The following is an 18,785-nucleotide window of genomic DNA, read 5'->3' as shown; positions in this document are numbered from 1 at the left end:
GCAGTAATTAAGCCAGAGGAATGAGTAAGTAGCAGAGTCAGTGTTCATGAAGAAACGGATGTGGGTGAGTCCCTGGTACACCCTCTGGGCTTTAGGTTCTGCACTTCACCCACATTACACAACGGCATCCTCACCATCACTCTGCAGTGTTACAGATGAGCAATCTGAGTCCTGGAGAAGTTAATCATTTACTCCACCCATAGATCAGGCTGCTTATTGCACAGAAAATGTTCTCAAGGAGGCAAGTGTGACTCATCTATGTCCTCAGCTGAGATGCTGGATTTCCCAAGGCAGATGAAGATAGGAGTGATAAATCTGGGTCCGGAAGAGTTGAAAGGCAGGGGTTAACAACCGGCTTTATTAGAGCTCTTATAGGTATCTTTTAGTACTATTGTGTTAAGCTTCTTTAGGACTAATTAATTTGACCAATTAGTAAAACCGTTGATGTGGTTTGACTAAAGTGTGCCTAGAGTGATTTTTAAATTTTTTACATTTTATTGAAGTATAGTTGATTTACAATGTTAATTTTTCTTGCATAGCAAAGTGACTCAGCCACACACATTTTCTTTTTCATATTTTTTTCCTTGATGGTTTATCGAAGGATATTGCCCAGAGTGATTTTTTTAAATAGCATATTAATTAACCTTGAATTCTGATAGAAAAACAGTAGGTTGAGCTACAATTTAAGGCAGGACAGTGAAGCAGGGTGTTCTCTAGGTTGTTATAGCGGGAAGGCATGCCTTCAGCTCGCTGAAAAGTTCTACTGAGATTTAATTTTAAAACAACCCTGAATCATTTAAAATTGGAATTTGATCTTTCAAAAGCCTATTCTTCCCCACCTCCTCTCCCCAAACTTATGATTATGACATGGGTTTTTAAGGAATTAACTGTCTGGAATCCATGCTGAATAAATAAAACATCTTGGCCGAGACTTGCTTCCTGTCTACGAAATCAAAAATTGATGGATTAATGCTGTGAAAATTTATGGGAAAAGGTTAAGAACCCTTGACGGTGAGAGAGAGTAGCACAATGGTCAATGCTGTTGCCAAGCCAACCTATTCCTCCTGTGAGCTTAAAGGGGATAAAACACCCAGCAGAGAAACAACAGCAGATATTTTCGAGGAGATAGCCAAACAACTCTTATCTCTCTAAAACCGTGGGGAATGTTGTGTGGATTTTATCTTGAGGGAACAATACATCAATTGTGGATTAGGAGAAAAAAAATTGGCAAGGTTTGGGGTATTACCACCATAACTTGCTAAGAACCCCACTCCCTGCAGTGTTTCTATAATAACATACGTGGCCAGGGCCATAGAGAAAGACTGCACTTTATGTGGCTGAAACTGTTTGGCTTGGCAAAGAAGAGATTCTGCACATTCTGCTTTTTTCAGACACGTTTAAAAATGTTAAGTTTGCATCAGTGCATATGTCACAGACGACACATAAAATAGATACACAAGATTAAAACTTAATTATAAAATGGTAAACCCCGAAGTCTTTTAGAATCTGGCAACTGTGAATAAATTTTAAAAAGCTGCAGAGAGAAAAAAAAACAAAAACAAAAAACACAACGCTTGACATCATGAGGCATGAGCTCATTTCAGAGCTCAAGTTTATGTACATAATCGTATCCAGACACCTGGCCCTGCCTTCTCTGTAGAATTTTGACAAATGCTGGAATTCTGGCTTCAGTTTTAACTAGCCTGAACTTACATTTGTGTAACCTGAAAACAAAATTTTAAAAGCCTGATTTTTCCCCCACAAGGTAAAAGAATTCTTCAGCTCTTTGAAGGAAAACGGGTCTCAGCTCCGTTGTGTTCAACAAACCATCGAAACTATCGAGGAAAACATACGTTGGATGGATAAGAATTTTGATAAGATCAGAGCGTGGCTGCAAAATGAGAAGCTTAATCTGCTATAATGGTTCGGCTCTTGGTTGGTTCCTGTGATGTGTAATCTGCAAACTTTTGTTGAATGTGAATATTTTTGAAGTGGAGATGGGCCAGCTTGGCACCCACTGAAGATGCTTCTTGCCCCTTCAATTCATTTCACTCCTTCCTTTTCGTGAAGACCGCTGCTTCACGTTTTCCTCAGGGAGTTGCTGCCACCACATGTTCCATTATAGGTGTGAAATGTACACCCAGGTCGGGGGTTCCCTACTGTGGAGAAGTAAAGTTCCTTTTTCTTCTTATATTGTATACTGAAGCCCCGTGGTCTCCACACCCCTGCTCCCTACACGTTTGTCATTCGTACGCTGCTGCGTCAGTCTCCTGGGAAGACTCAACAGTGATGACTACTGAACCATGAACCCCTGGGGCGCTCACTGAGCCAGAACGCCCCCTCTCCATCCAACTTTCTCCCGCCTGCTGCTTGCCCAGGGGCAGACCTGTCCGGCCACATCACGAGGCTTCCCTGTCCTCCAGCTTCGGCTGCACTCCCAGGAGGGCAGATCAGAGCTGGGGTTGGGGAGAGAGCAGGTGAGGGTCTTTATTGCCCCCTCCCTTGCAGGTAGCCTCAGGCTGGCCTCCAGCCGAAGGGCTCAGCTCCAGGGAGGTGGCCCTCTTTCCCACCAGCCTTCTGCATCTCTGTGCTAGTAAGATGCTTCCTTCTCTCAACTCTGCAGGGAGAAGTGGAAGCCTGGCTTTCATTAGTCCTGTCTGGACTTGTGGTTTTCATACAGCCTGCTCATATTCTTGTTAAAAACAAAACAAAACAAAAACTCCACAAACACCTTCCACAGACCCCTCCTGAGATAATCCTAATTAGAGGGTGCCATCTGTTTCCTCAAGGCCACTGACCAGCAGTGTCCCTTCTGAAAAAGCAGAGTGCTTTCAGGTCTAGGAGAGAAACCTTTCATTGGAAGTTGAACCTGAGGGCTATTGATCCTTCAGTAGGCAATGCTTCCCTCCCTGTTTCTTATTTGGTCTGGTTTCAGTTCAGCTCAGTTCAGTTGCTCAGTCGTGTCTGACTGTTTGTGACCCCATGGACTACAGCACGCCAGGCCTCCCTGTCCATCACCAGTTTCCGGAATTTAATCAAACTCATGTCCACTGAGTCGGTGATGCCATCCAACCATTGAAGAAGTGACTCATTTGAAAAGACCCTGATGCTGGGAAAGACTGAAGGTAGGAGGAGATGGGGCTGACAGAAGTTGAGATGGTCTGGTTTATAATCCCTAAATAACTTGTTGTTTATTGCCAGTGGGCACTGCTGCTGCTGTTGCTGCTAAGTCGCTGCAGTTGTGTCTGACTCTGTGTGACCCCATGGACTGCAGCCTACCAGGCTCCTCCGTCCCTGGGATTCTCCAGGCAAGAACACTGGAGTGAGTTGCTATTTCTTTCTCCAGTGCATGAAAGTGAAAAGTGAAAGTGAAGTCGCTCAGTCATGTCTGACTCTTAGTGACCCCATGGACCGCAGCCCACCAGGCTCCTCTGTCCCTGGGATCCTCCAGGCAAGAGTACTGGAGTGGGGTGCCATTGCCTTCTCCGAGTGAGCACTGCAGACTCTACTAAATGTAAGCTACTGTGAAATGGAAACGACTTGCTTATATCAGCCTAAGCGAAGACCAGGTATGGTGTTGTTGGAGTTGAAATCTTTTATGAGTTTAATATATTGCAAAACTTAAGATAAAGGAATAGGATATGAAAAATGTCAATGTGTTCTAACACACTATGGAATAGAAGGTCTTTTCAGGATATAAATGTGTTTATAATTCCATTTTTATATATACTGCTTGACTTCATGGTTTAAGAACGAAAAAACAGAAATCACTGGTCATTTCTACCCCCCAGGTGTTTTCCTTCTAAAAAACATACAAAGCTAAGATTTTAATGTAAAATACTTTCCTTTAATTGCATCTTGTATCTTGAGTAATGAAACATGGACATAGTGGTTTTCCGTTTTGGTCACCTGAGGAACCTATTTTCATTTGCTTTTGGAGAAGTCCGTTTTCTAAAGAGACACACATCACCGCAACAATGTGCAAAACCCTTTTTGGTAATAAAAAATGTTATTTACCTCTAAGCAAGTATTTGCAATTATTTACTGCGAATTAGATGGGTAAAAAGGACTGATTTAGATCCTGTAGCTTACTCAGTTCATCATTAATTACCAGCAGACACCCAAGTCTTGAAGACATTTTGAATAAACAAAAGGCATATTCAGAGAACCTTAAATAAATGTTTACTTTTACAGGCATTTCTTAAAATCTCTGGATTTGGTATGTAATTAAAAAAACACTTGATATATGCATGTAAATTAGTAATACTGGAATCATATCTTTGCAAACACATCTGTCAATGTCAAAGGTTTCATTTTTTTTTTAAAAACAACTTTGTACTACTTACAGACACATAGTTAAAATCCCTCAGGAAAAGTGTTTATTTTCTTGTTAGTGCCTTGAAAAGGTCTGTTTAAATTACCATAATCCTGGCTTATCTTTCCCAGATTTAGACTAATAATGCCTTTACCTCTCATGAGATGAAGACAGAGCATTTGAAGTGGATGAAGTTTGCAATCTCAGGCATATGCATGATTTTTAAAGAGAATTGTTAGTATTAATAGAATTGGATACCCATTATGAATAGTATTGTTATTTTGCTTGCCTCCTACCCCATTAGACAGTATCAGTGATACTACTAATTTTTAGTGAAATTGCCAAGTCCTAAGAAATAGTTTAAACAGATGCTAAGGAAGGCTGTACTCTCTGAAAGCAGGAATTCCAAATCAGTTTTATGATGTGTACCTGATATCTTTTCCTGCGTTCACTATCAGAAAATGAAGATGGGATTCTGATAATTTAATTTCATCAGTGCTATGTTCATCAACCATTCAGAAAAATATGAGAAACCTTTCCAAGTTGTCGGATATCAGACCCTCCCTAGTTCTTAAATGGCTATGGGGGAAAAAAAAAACAGATTATTTTTTTTAATGTTAAAAAGATCTTTTTTCTTTATTTTTAAGCAGAAGTTTGTTTTTGTTTTTGGCAATAAACCCAACTTCCATTAAGCCACATGCTGTACAGCGCAAGACTGACGTGGCAATGGCTCTGCGCTAACAGCGGCTGCTCGGTTTCACAGAGAGAGGATGGCAAGCCCAGCTTAAGGCAGTACTGCGGCAGAGATCAAGCCATGTGAGTATTCTAAGCATTAGGTTTTGTTATTCTTGAAACTTGCTATGCGGTGACAGAGTCTGCGTTTTGCTCTTCTGACTTGAGTCAAGTCCCGCTGGGTCTCTGCGGACAAGGTGCGGAAGTCCTAACCTCTGGCAAAGAGAAGTTCAACCTGAAAGGGGGGTGCGGCGCTTCCTGGTCTGTCCAGGGTCTCTACGATTAGCAGCTCAAGAGGAGACATGTGCCCAATGCACAGTATTTTATGACTGACTTATAAACAACAACCCAAAGAAACATCAAACACAGTCCACAAGTCCAAGAGGAAAGGGGTCATGAGAAATCAGAACACTGAAGAACACGTGAGGCATCGTTTTCCAAATGCTAACAACAAAAATAAGTGCAAATTGAAAATACTAATGAGATTTACAGGCACTGTGGGGAGAATGTGCAAAAGTTTGCAAAGGTTTTTCCTTTTTTGTGTGCTGCTTTAAGAAACTATCAAATGTATCTCTTAGAAATATAAAGTTCCTTTCTCTCCCAACTGAAGGCAATTTTTAAAAATTTAAAGTTTATCAATACTCAGTAGAATAACACAGGTGAACCAGACAAATTCAGTTTCTTTTCAGGAAAAGAATAACAGACAATGTTTAGGAGGTCAAAAGACTCAGCAAATACCACTGTCTCGAAGCCACCCAGAAATTGTTTCTGTTATCAAAGCCTTTTCTTCTTCAGAAGTCACCATCTACCTGCTGAAGATTTTATATGCAGATACCTTGAAAAATTCAAAGAAGAAAATCCAGTGAACCATTTGATAGGTTATTTTCTTATTACAGGCATAATAAATCTAAGGAGGCATTTACTTTAAGCAGATATTAGAGTAGAAAATTAGAAGAACTTTTTTTTTTGGAGAAAATCTTTGGAGCAGTTCTAATCAGTATACCTTCCTCTACAGGAAATAAAAGTGAATCACGGTGAGAGAGCCCAATCCAATTTAATCTACATTGTTATTTCTTTTAGATTTTTTTGTAGCGAGTAGTTATGTGCTTTTGTCATTTAGAATAAGACCTCTTCTCTTTGACATTAATAAGGGCCTAGCTCTCAAGACAGATGTCAGAGTCTCCCTCATCCAAACCAGCTCTTCAGTTACTGTAAAGTAGAATCAAACACAGGGCTTTACTTTCTAAAACTAAGATGATCACAAGTTATCAGTCTTTTCCTTTGCCCTATTCTCAAAACCCTGCAATTACCATCAGACCGTAGGCGTGCACTTCTCCTCACCCCACAAGTGTTTCGGGTAATATCTAGATCGTAAGGCCATTTCACCATAAGATGTAACTTGTCAATTTTGCTTTGCCACAGTAACCTGCAGTCATGAGCATTTGGGTTTCAAAGAGTCAACTAGACTTAGATGGTCATTTTGTTTAAAAGCCTGGCCTCATATTTTAAAGAGCTTTTAATTACAAGATTAATGTTTTTAAACATTCTGGAAGCACCATTTATTGCTTTTCAGGGAATTACTCTACAGATTTCAGTGTCCCTTTCATTGCCAATAGCATAAAGAGAACATGAAATACTCAAGAAATGGACTTAGTTTCTCTCACCTATAACACACGGGCTGGTAGAAGGTACAGTGGTCTTCATTTGTGACAAACACCCAACTTACCAAATAGTGTGAACTTTAACTTGTACTTTTTCCATCAGCTTTTGGCTTGGAAGTTTCCTCCTTTGCCTAAAAGGACAAGCAAAAACCATCAATGAGTTCTTTATTTTCTGTATTGAGTACCCCAAACTGATCAACCAGAAGAGCTTTATGAGGAAAAATGTTTTTCAGATTTAAAAAGGTAAAAGATGGCAGTTAGCAGGGGAAAATAAGATAGTCCTTTTTGAGTATTTTATTTAGTCCAAACACTGAATTCTTCCCCTTGAAGTTTATAAACTACAAATAACCTTAAGTGATTCTAAATGTTTTACTCTAGACTTTCGTTTTTTGTTTGAAGGCCAACATAATTGGTTTCCACTTGCAAGACTTATTTTTCCATCTCTTCACTTTCAGTCTGTCTTTAAATCTGAAGTGAGTTTCTTAAGGGCAGTATACATAGATGTGTCATGTTTTTTTATCCATTCTGCCTCTCTGTATTCTGGGGAGTTCAGCTCATTATTTTCAAAGTATTTATTAATAAGTGTGTACATATTGCCATTCTGTGAACTGTTTCTGACTGTTCTGTAGTTTCTTTGCTCTCTTTTCTCTGGCTCTCTCCTTTTGTGATTTGATGATTTCCTACAGTAGGTTCCTTTCTCTTTCGTGTATCTACCAAAGGTTTTCGTGCAGCTACTTTGTGGTTACCATAAGGGTTACAGTTATATTTTAAGTTGACAATCACTTAGGTTTAAATGCATTCCAAAGCTCTACAGTTTTACTCATCACCCTCATGTTTTGTTTTTGATGTCCATTTTATGTCTTTTTAATCTTGTGTATCCCTTAATTATTATAGTTAGCTGTTTTTTAAATTACTTTTGTCTTTTAAATTTCCTACTAGCTTTATCAGTGATTAATACACCACCTTTACATTAAATTATTCTGAATTTTGCTGTATATTAACCTTTACCAGTGAGATTTGTACTTTGATTGTTCTCCCATTACTAATTAGCACCCTTTTCAGCTTAAAGAAGTCTTTTTAACATTACTTGTAAAACTGGTTTAATGGTGATGAACTCCTTTAGCTTTTGCTTATCGGGAAAATTTTTTTCCTGAATGACAGTTTTTCTAAGAAGAGAATATTCTTGGCGTTTTTTTCTTTCAGCACTTTGAAAATATATCATGATACTCCTTTTCTGGCCTGCAAAATTTCTGTTGAAAATCTGCTGAGAGTCTTAACAGAGGCCCCTTGTATGTAAAAAGTTGTTTTTCTTTTGGTATACTCAAATTCCTCTCCTTGTCTTTAACTTTTGACATTTTAATGTGTCTTTGGTGTGGGTGTCTTTGGATTCTTCTTATTTGAAAGCATCTGGGCTTCCTGGTTATGAATGTCCGTTTCCTTCCTCAGGTTAGGGAAGGTTTTAGCCATTATTTATGTCAATAAGTTCTTGGTCTCTTTCTCTCTTGCTTCTCCTTTTGGGACTCCTGTAATGCAAATGTTCATCTGTGTGGGTCTGCGTGATATTGTCTGATAAGTCTTTTTGGCTATCTTTTTTTTGCTGCTTTGACTGGGTGAGTCCCGTTGCTCTGTCCTTGAGTTCCTGGATCCGTACTTCTGCTTCTAGTCTGCTGTTGAACCTCTCCAGTGTGTTTTTTGGTTCCGTTACTGTCTTCTTCAGCTCTGTGACTATCTGTTACTTTCTTGTATTTTTCCTATATCTTTGTTGAAGTTCTCACTGTGTTCATCCATTCTTCTCCCAAGTTTGGTGAGCATCTTTATGACTGTTACTTTGAACTCATCAGGTAAACTGCTTCATTAAGGTTTCTATCCTGAGGTTTTAATCGTTTGGAATGTATTCTTCCATTTCTTCATTTTCTTTGACTCTCTGTGTTGGTCTGTGTGCATTAGATAAAACAGCCACCTCTTCCAGTCTTGAAGGAGTAGCCTCGTGTAGCAGATGAACTTTACTGTTAAACCCTGCCCTGACTCTTGATTATCTCCAAACACTGTAAGCAGCCTATTTTATCTTCATTGGTTCAATATACAAACATAATAGTCTTGAAGGGCCACAGCAGGTGATCAGGAAGTATCCCTCTGGGGGGCAGTTACAAAAATTTGGCCTCTAGGTAAGCGTCAAAGCCCCTTTTCTGGGAGATACTGGTGGCCTGGAGTGAGATGGAGAAATAGCTCAGTGGTGGTGAGCACCCAGCTGATGTCTCCTAAGAGCACATCTGGGCATCTTCTGCCAAATCAGAAGCCTGCTTCTCACACCGGAGCTTCAGGACAAGCAAGGAGGCCTCTTACACAGAAAGCTGGGGTGTGTTTTGGTCTGTGGTCTGTGCAGCACTCTGGGGATAGTGGCCGGCTAAGAACTGTAGCTCTGATTGCTTGGTTGGTGGGGCGGGTGCATCTGAGCTCATGAGCTCTTGAAGAAGCTTTCCTCAGTTTGCTATGGCCTTCTGGACACAAGCTCCATTGGCTTCCCAAAGCTAGAGGTTTTGTGTGCTCATTTCTCAGGTGGTCTTTAAATGTTGGGGTGCTGCCATGGGGGTTCAACCTAATTTGCTCCTCAGGAGAAGCTCTGAGTTTTGAGTTTCCTTCTGACGGTGAGTTGACTGTGTTGGGACTGGATTTATGTCAAGAGTCTGTCCCAGCCTCTTCTACCTTCTTTAATGCTGGCCTTCTTTTATTGGCCTGATGGATAGGAGTCATTCATATCACTGTAGGAGTTTTTTCCTAGAGGAAATTGTTGTGTATGCAGCTGTAGATCTGGTGTTTCCATGGTACGAGGCGAGCTGATCTTTTCTGCATCACTACCTTGAACCAGAACTCACTATCTTGCTTTTTAAGAGTTTGGATGCAGCTGGATTATTGTTTCTGGACCTGTATCTTTTATTTCTCGTTATAATTGGAATTAACAGTCATAACCATTTGAATACTATGGTTTTAGAATTGGAGGGGACCCAAAAGTTGTTTATCCAATCCAACTTCCATCCCTTTCCTAACCACAGTTTGAGTCATTTTAATAATAGGAAACTTTCAAAGTGCCATGCTGCATTAACGCCCAGCTCTAAGAAACCAGATCCGCTCATTAGTCTCAGTTCTGCTTTCTATAACAATGTGAAAAATGAGGTACCACTTGGGAGGAAAGACTACTAGTATTTAATATGAGTATATTGGATCTCAGAGACTGTAAGAGCTTCTCTAGTTCTCTATACTACTTTCCTGTTCCAAGATTCACAGAAACTACATTCTCTGGTGGTGTCATCTCCTTTGCCACGCACACATTTTAACATGTCTTAATTTGCTGTTATGATGACTAACATCGTAATCAAACTGTTGACTTTTTTCTTAATAATTGGTGGCAATTTAGACTTGATCTAATAATGTATACGGATCTATACTGTCAATGTTTATCCAAGTGGAAATGTGAGGTAGGAAGTGTTAGTCTGGGTCTTTGGGCAGGTGAAGTTATAAAATATTCATCCATCCCAAAGTCTCAGTCATTACAGCATCAAATCTAACATCCCAAAGCACACCCCGAGAGAACAAGCAAACTAAGGGCTGATAAGGAAACAGTACAGCAACCAGCATGTCACTGCTGTTCTCAGGGGGAGCCCAAGGAGGGGGAGCAGGGGTCACAGACAGATCTTCCAAGGAGGTGAAGGGATGGAGGGAATAGGGCTTTGAGTTGTTGAAGAGCTTGAATATGTTTGTACTACAAAGGAGATGAATTGAGACAGAGATACTGGAGACAGTTCAGTTCACTTGCTCAGCCATGTCCGACTCTTTGTGACCCCATGGACTGCAGCACGCCAGGCTTCCCTGTCCATCACCAACTCCCGGAGCCTACTCAAACTCATGTCCATCGAGTTGGTGATGCCATCCCACCATCTCATCCTCTGTTGTCCCCTTCTCCCCCCTCCTTCAATCTTTCCCAGCATCAGGGTCTTTTCCAATGAGTTGGTTCTTTGCATCACGTGGCCAAAGTATTGGAGTTTCAGCTTTAGAATCAGTCCTTCCAGTGAATATTCAGGACTGACTCTTTGGGACCCCATGGACTACACAGTTCATGGAATTCTCCAGGCTAGCATACCGGAATGGGTAGCCTTTTCCTTCTCCAGGGGATCTTCCCAACCTGGGGATCAAACCCTAGTCTCCTGCATTGCTGGTGGATTCTTTACCAGCTGAGCAACCAGGGAAGCCTGGAGAGAGTTAGTGACCCCTTGAGAAAGAGAGAGAAGGGGCTGCAGACAAGGAGGGGAGAGTGGGTTTATTAGGAGGAAGATAGGAAGGGGTCTTGGTTATTTCCTGCAAGGCACCCTCAGTTTTCTCTTTAAGTAGAAGGCGAGGCTTTCTGCACACGGTAGGGGAGAGTAGCAACAAGGGAGTGCAAGGCGTTTGGGGCTGATGAAGGGAGAGGGCCTCCGCTCACCCCAGACCAGCACAGCTGACACTGGGACTTTGTGTGACAAGGGCTGGCAATGCAGCACGCTTCAATTGTGTTCCGAATCTTTGTTCCTTCAGTAAGTTGATACTTACTGAATACTGATTATTGATAAGTAATATTGATACTTAAGTATCGATTACTTTAAAAAATAATATATATCATGGCTGATTCATGTCAATGTATGGCAAAAACCACTACAATATTGTAATGGAATTAACCTCCAATTAAAATAAATAATTAAAAAAAAACATCTTTAAAATTTCAGTTTCTTTGGCAAGACGTTCTAAGGTATAGATAGTACTTAAAAATGGTCTTATTCTAAATAGACCCCAAGCAGAAAGTAAATGACTAAGAACGTGCCGTTCCCTGTAATTGCCAAGCTCATTTGTCATCTATTTACTGCTCTGGTGGGGGCTTCCCTGGTGGCTTATATGGTAGAGTCTTCCTGCAGTGCAGGAGCCCCTGGTTGGATCCCTGAGTCAGGAAGATGCCCTGGAGAAGGAAATGGCAACCCACTCCAGTACTCTTGCCTGGAAAATCCCATGGATGGAGGAGCCTGGCGGGCTACAGTCCATGAAGGTCACAAACAGTCGGACACGACCGAGCTTTGAACTTACCTTTGTGGAATCCTTTGCTTTCCCGCCATTCCTAGGTGCTTCAGCACTGGAAGCAGGCTTCTTGTCTTTGTCCTAGAGCAGAGGAGATGTAATGAAGCTGCTGCGGTCAACACTCCATCTAGCAATTAACTGCTGCTGCAAGCAAATTGATCCAGACTCTTCTTTTTAGGAGCCTGGAATCTCCAGTTTAAATAATGAAAAATTGAGTATTTCACAGTCATAACTTTTTGAACCACAGTGAATGTACACACAGGTGTTCAAAGTGGGAGGTAAGAAGGGAAAAAAATGAGGAAAAGGCGACTCACGTTGACGCCCTGACGATTTTCATGATGCACTCAGACTGTATTTTGCTTATCAAAATAGAGCCTGGTTCTATCAGGACTGGTTTCTATGTGCCAAGAGGACACTGCTTTCAGAATTATGGAAGAATAATCTAACAGTGGAAGCAACCAGAGTGAGCTAGGGCCAGTCACATACAAAAGTAAAGTCCATTCACCAAAAAGGCATTATTGATGAGGTTCTAGGAGTTGAGAAATAGGATACTGATGTGATCTAGAAATTAAATCACGCAAGATAGGGAAGACTCGCAATTCAGTGACTGGGAAATATGTTTACTACCCGCTGAAACCACATGCATTTTATTCTGAAAATAACAACGGAGGACACTCATTTCACTTTTCCTCCTATTTGGTGGATTACACTTTTTTCCCCATTCACATTCGATCTCCTCTGCTATGCACCAGGCATTTTGCTGATGCTGGCCACAGAGCTACCAGACACATGACTGCTATCTAAAGCCCACAGCTCAGTGGGGTGAGGCCCATGGGACAGGTAACTCACAGCGCAGGGATGGCAGAGGAGAAGGCCCTGACCTGGGAAGGGAGAAGCAGACAGGGAGAGCTTCCTGGAGCAGCTGATGCTTGAACTGGTCTCTGAGGGGTAAGGAGGAGAGCTGCTCAGGGCAGAAAAGGGGAGGAAAGCCCAGAGGGCAAGGGGCATGGTGTATACAGTGAGGGACTGCTCTCCTTTTAAATGACCACAGATAAAGTAGTACTGTTACAAGCCAATATAGTGTGGCAATCAAAAATGGTGGCAATGGAGCTTATAAAGCAACATGGAAAACATTTATGATATACTCTTAAGAAATGTTTTATATATAGAATCTAGAGAATATAGAATATTCTATATATAATATATATATTCTATATAATATATATATAGAATCTAAGTATAATTATGTAAAACCTACATATGCAAAAAGACAAGAAATAACACCAAATAATGGTGTTTGGGGAGAAGTAGAATTTTTTTCAAGTTTCCTAGGGCATTAATCAGTTTATTTTATGGTATAAAATTATATAATGTGTGTGTGTGTTGTTTGTACAGAGATACATTAAAAACAAAAGCCAAGAAGAAAAAGCCCAGTACCTTTGGTGTGTCTGTCGAGGTTTCTGTAGTCGAGGGACAGCTGTCAAAGTCCCCTGAGAGGGCATCAATGGGGTCCTGGGCACCTGCAGGTTTCTGAGATATCAACAGAAATAACCATCAAGATTTGCTTTTTGGAGAAGCAAGGGAAAGATGCTTTGTGGGTTATTTCCCCACAGCCCTGAAAATGTGTTCAAAGAAAGCCTTGCTGCATTCTTTTCCTAACAAACTATTATAAAAGAGATCTTAAAACAGGAAAATCTTGACAGCTCCATTTTCTTCCACTCTGTTATACAAGGTGCTGAGTATTCTCTGAGCTATGATGTTCTAATCTGGAAAATGGAACTGCCTATGTTGAGTGGCTCTTGGGAAGACAGAAATAATATACTAATATACATGCTTTGACATCAGACCAAGCACAAGGTAGGCATTCACTGAATTTTAGATTTCTGAAATGTGAAAGCTGCAGCTAGAGGTTAAAAAAATTGTTTCTGGAAATACACAGCTATGATATTTACCTCTGATGCCTTGGGCTTCTCTGATGCCTTTGGCTTCCCGGGTGTGCCCTTAGAAACAAAGCAGACCGTTGGTTAAACAAATTGTTGTAAAGGTTTTACTCAGGTGTAAGTCAGTATTTACATGATCTTTATCCAGTGGAGTTCAGTCATCCCCCTGCATCTGTGGCTTCTGCATTGGCAGATTCAACCAACCAGCAGATTGAAACTATTTGGGGATACAGAATTCTAGGAATTTCCAAAAAGCAAATCTTGAATTTGCCACATGCTAGCAACTACTTATGTAGCACTTGCACTGTATTAGGTATTCTGAGTAATGCAGAGATGATCTAAAGTACCCTCAGATTTTGGTCTCTGGGGGTCTTGGAACTAACCCCCCCTAGATACCAAGGGACAACTGTATACTTTGCATAACTGATAAACCTGGGTCCGTATTATCTCTTCACCAGCTTTGCTTAATGACTATCTCATAACTATTTCAATAGCCTTGGGGAAAACGCAAGGATGAATCTGTTCCTGGAAGTGAAAGAAATACTATTTTAGCAACTCTGTCACTGCTTAACTCTAGTTAAAACATCACAAAAGGTAACTTGTGTTTTTATGTCTTATTTGCTGTTTTACTATATACGTATCCACTACAGCTTATTACACTTCAAAAGGATTTGAGGCACTGAAATGGTCTGTAGGTGATTTTTTTTCAGTGAGGATTCCAAGGACAACTCATCAGGGATTTTTCCCATCGGCAAAGGCCAGGACACTAATGAACACATTTCCCAAAGAACACAACAGGGTCAGATGGGACCATCAGAGCAGGGGCATTCTAGCAGGGTGTACAAGCGCTGTCATGACTGCTGAATGCAAGCGAGGGGAACTGATTTCTGTAACAGAAGACAGTGAAGCTGATAGTATTCTATACAGTCAAACCCTTCACAAATCATCAGTGCAGAGACAGAAACTGTCATTTGGACTTCCTTGTTTTTATCTGATGAGCAGATCTGGAAAGGGTTATTTAATATCTAGAAGCCAAACAGGAAGGGGCAGGGAACACAGCAGGCTGACCAGGAGAGACACAAAGACAGATAAACTTCTTGACGATACTGTTGCTGTACTGAGATAGAGCAACAGAGCTTTCGATTGGGAATATGGTTTTGCCGGTCTTCGCTCTCAACAGCACCGGTGGTGGTGGTGTTGGGGAAGAAAGAGAGACAGCAGGCCTTGGATCGTATTTGCCCCATGAATTATTTCCATCCTAGCTCTTTTTCTGTTCTGCTTCAACAGAGAGACTCTGTGTCAGGTAAGATTACAAATATCATTCATTGTTATTACAGCCTTTTCTTGCAGAGAATTCATCTGTGTACCTGCCTCGGAATCACTGTTAAGCATCAGCGAGTGATGGAACATTCTTCAATTCTCTCTACGCCACATTGCCCAGCACAGTAAACATGCAAGGATACTGGCTCAAATAAATATTAAACAGAATTCTAGACAGCCTGCTCAGTGGGGACAGATTAAATGTGTCAGTCATGTTACATTTTTATGCTATTGTTACAGTGTTCTGTTCAAGTGAGGTTTGAATCTCAAAAGCTTTGGAGTATAGATCCAACCTGGACACCACCTTCATTTACCTCCTTGTTGTCATCCAAAAGATGTTGGTATTTAGGTGGGATGGTGTCATCTCTTTCTCCCAGCTTGTCTCTGTGTTCAGCTTTGGCTTTTTCCTGTAAACATTGAACATACAGAATTACTATTCTGTTCTACCTTCATCTAGCACATTCGAAAATGCAGCATTCAGCATTTATTGGATATTTCTGAGGCAAAACATAGTCCCTCTAAGTTTTATAAGTAACTTAGAGCAACAATGTCAACAGATTTCCAGTTGATGGAAAAAAAGCAAACCCAGTGCTTCTGTTTGTCATTCCACACCTATGAATTTTCTACTTGTATTTTAAACTGAAATAAGCTTTTAAGTAATTATTCTCAGTCACTCAGTCGTGTCCAACTCTTTGCGACCCCATGGACTGCAGCATGCCAGGCTTCCCTGTCCATTACCAACTTCTGGTGTTTACTCAAACTCATGTCCATCAAGTCAATGACGAATTATCCAGGTAAGAATACTGGGTTAACATTCCCTCCTCCAGGGGATCTTTCCAACGCAGGGATCAAACCCAGGTTTCCTGCATTGCAGGTGGATTCTTTACCAGCTGAGCCACCAGGGAAGACCGACTCCAGGCAAGTCAGGGCTATCAGTTCAGTTCAGTTCAGTCGCTCAGTCGTGTCTGACTCTTTGTGACCCCATGAACCGCAGCACGCCAGGCCTCGCTGTCCATCACCAACTCCCGGAGTTCACCCAAACTCATGTGCATCGTCAGTGATGCCATCCAGCCATCTCATCCTCTGTCATCCCCTTCTCCTCCTGTCCCCAATCCCTCCCAGCATCAGGGTCTTTTCCAATGAGTCAACTCTTCACATGAGGTGGCCAAAGTATTGGAGTTTCAGCCTCAGCATCAATCCTTCCAATGAACACCAAGGACTGGTCTCCTTTAGGATGGACTGGTTGGATCTCCTTGCAAGGGACTCTCAAGAGTCTTCTCCAGCATGATAGTTCAAAAGTGTCAATTCTTCGGCGCTCAGCTTTCTTCACAGTCCAACTCTCACATCCATACATGACCACTGGAAAAACCATAGCCTTGACTAGACAGACCTTTGTTGTCAAAGTAATATCTCTGCTTTTTAATATGCTATCTAGGTTGGTCATAATTTTCCTTCCAAAAAGTAAGCGTATTTTAATTTCATGGCTGCAATCACCATCTGCAGTGATTTTGGAGCCCCCAAAAATAAAGTCTGACAGTTTCCACTGTGTCCCCATCTATTTCCCATGAAGTGATGGGACCGGATGCCATGATCTTCGTTTTCTGAATGTTGAGATTTCAGCCAACTTTTTCACTCTCCTCTTTCACTTTCACCAAGAGGCTTTTTAGTTCCTCTTCACTTTCTGCCATACGGGTGGCTGCTGCTGCTGCTAAGTCACTTCAGTTGTGTCTGACTCTGTGCAACCCCATAGACAGCAGCCCACCAGGCTCCTCCTGTCCCTGGGATTCTCCAGGCAAGAACACTGGAGTGGGTTGCCATTTCCTTCTCCAATGCATGAAAGTAAGAAGTGAAAGTGAAGTCACTCAGTCGTGTCTGACTCTTTGCGACCCCATGGACTGCAGGCCACCAGGCTCCTCCATCCATGGGACCCTCCAGGCAAGAGTACTGGAGTAGGGTGCCATCGCCTTCTCTGCCGTAAGGGTGGTGTCATCTGCATATCTGAGGTTATTGATATTTCTCCCAGCAATCTTGATTCCAACTTGTGCTTCATCCAGCCCAGCATTTCTCATGATGTACTCTGCACATAAGTTAAATAAACAGAGTGACATTATACAGCCTTGACGTACTCCTTTTCCTACTTGGAACAAGTCTGTTGTTCCATGTCCAGTTCTGTTGCTTCCTGACCTGCATATAGGTTTCTCAAGAGGTAGGTCAGGTGGTCTGGTATTCCCATCTCTTGAAGAATTTTCCACAGTTTATTGTGATCCACACAAAGGCTTTGGCATAGTCAATAAAACAGAAATCGATGTTTTTCTGGAACTCTCTTGCTTTTTCCATGATCCAGCAGATGTTGGCAATTTGATCTCTGGTTCCTCTGCCTTTCCTAAAACCAGCTTGAACATCTGGAAGTTCACAGTTCACATATTGCTGAAGCCTGGCTTGGAGAATTTTGAGCATTACTTTACTAGCGTGTGATATTAGTGCAATTGTGCGGTAGTTTGAGCATTCTTTGGCATTTCCTTTCTTTGGGATTGAAATGAAAACTGACTGGAGAAGGGAATGGCAAACCACTTCAGTATTCTTGCCTTGAAACCCCATGAACAGTATGAAAAGGCAAAATGAAAGGATACTGAAAGAGGAACTCCTCAGGTTGGTAGGTGCCCAATATGCTACTGGAGATCAGTGGAGAAATAACTCCAGAAAGAATGAAGGGACAGAGCCAAAGCAAAAACAATACCCAGTTGTAGATGTGACTGGTGATAGAGGCAAAGTCCTATGCTGTAAAGAGCAATATTGCATAGGAACTGGAATGTTAGGGCAAATTGGAAGTGGTCAAACAGGAGATGCCAAGAGTGAACATCGACATTCTAGGAATCAGCAAACTAAAATGGACTGGAATGTGTGAATTTAACTCAGATGACCATTATATCTACTACTGTGGGCAGGAATCCCTCAGAAGAAATGGAGTAGCCATCATGGTCAACAAAAGAGTCCGAAATGCAGTACTTGGATGCAATCTCAAAAACGACAGAATGATCTCTGTTTGTTTCCAAGGCAAAACATTCAATATCACGGTGAGCCTATGCCCCAACTAGTAACGCTGAAGAAGCTGAAGTTGAACGGGTCTATGAAGACCTACAAGAGCTTTTAGAACTAACACCCCCCTCCCCCCAAAAAAAAGAGGGCTATAAAAACTTTCAATTTAAATGACTTTTTTCTTGTACCTTGACTTTATCCTCTACGGGTTTATTCTCATCTGGATCAGGCTGTCTTTGCCCGAGACTGTCAGAAAGTTGATCTAGGGCATCGTCAAGTTCTTTGTTGTCACGCTGCTAAAAAGTAAATCTGAATTAGTCACTGGTTAGCCACCTTAGGTCACCTGCAGCCCCAACAGTGCCTCTGAGACTTCCGTAAGCTCGTGGGTTTTCCCCAGGGAGGGGGCAGGTGGCAGAGACGCCGGGTCTTTGTCCCTCGCTTCACTCAGCACCTCTCTGCACCTGGCTACCCTCCCCACCCCTAGATGCATTTTTCTTCCTAGAAAATAGGTCCTTCCTAAAAAGATGGGGTTCTTGGCCCGATTTCTAGAAGTCTTATGATGCCTTCAATACATGTAACATTATGTTCCCCACAAAATCACTAAGTTTACTCTCTGATTCCCAAGTGTATTGTTGTAAATAAAGCTTTATACCTAGTTTTAATGACAGCTTCAAATAAAGTATT

At 41.5% G+C, this 18,785-nt stretch overlaps 2 protein-coding genes across 13 annotated transcripts in view; one reads left to right on the top strand and one right to left on the bottom strand.

Annotated features, from left to right (window-relative positions):
* ERAP1 (endoplasmic reticulum aminopeptidase 1) overlaps window positions 1–4,321 on the top strand; it is a 134,933-nt gene extending 130,612 nt beyond the window's left edge. For all 4 annotated transcript variants that reach the window (XM_061424439.1, XM_061424440.1, XM_061424441.1 and 1 more), the window contains one exon: window positions 1,766–4,321. In XM_061424439.1, the coding sequence (XP_061280423.1) occupies window positions 1,766–1,921 (156 nt within the window). In that variant the 3' untranslated portion in view covers window positions 1,922–4,321. The remainder of the gene's footprint in view (window positions 1–1,765) is intronic.
* CAST (calpastatin) overlaps window positions 3,826–18,785 on the bottom strand; it is a 132,790-nt gene continuing 117,830 nt past the window's right edge. For 6 of the 9 annotated variants that reach the window (XM_061424445.1, XM_061424447.1, XM_061424450.1 and 3 more), the window contains 7 exons: window positions 18,290–18,397; window positions 15,380–15,472; window positions 13,758–13,805; window positions 13,243–13,335; window positions 11,815–11,886; window positions 6,774–6,839; window positions 3,826–5,882 (listed from right to left, as the gene is read on the bottom strand). In XM_061424445.1, the coding sequence (XP_061280429.1) occupies window positions 6,789–6,839; window positions 11,815–11,886; window positions 13,243–13,335; window positions 13,758–13,805; window positions 15,380–15,472; window positions 18,290–18,397 (465 nt within the window). In that variant the 3' untranslated portion in view covers window positions 3,826–5,882; window positions 6,774–6,788. Of the gene's footprint in view, window positions 5,883–6,095; window positions 6,257–6,773; window positions 6,840–11,814; window positions 11,887–13,242; window positions 13,336–13,757; window positions 13,806–15,379; window positions 15,473–18,289; window positions 18,398–18,785 lie in introns of those variants that run through there. The other 3 variants (XM_061424446.1, XM_061424444.1, XM_061424443.1) reach the window with 2 other exon arrangements.

This window comes from Bos javanicus, chromosome 7, assembly GCF_032452875.1.
Source record: "Bos javanicus breed banteng chromosome 7, ARS-OSU_banteng_1.0, whole genome shotgun sequence".
Taxonomy (NCBI): Eukaryota; Metazoa; Chordata; class Mammalia; order Artiodactyla; family Bovidae; genus Bos; species Bos javanicus.
The sequence above is the reverse complement of the archived record's forward strand: the minus strand, read 5'-3'. Positions and strand labels throughout refer to the sequence as shown.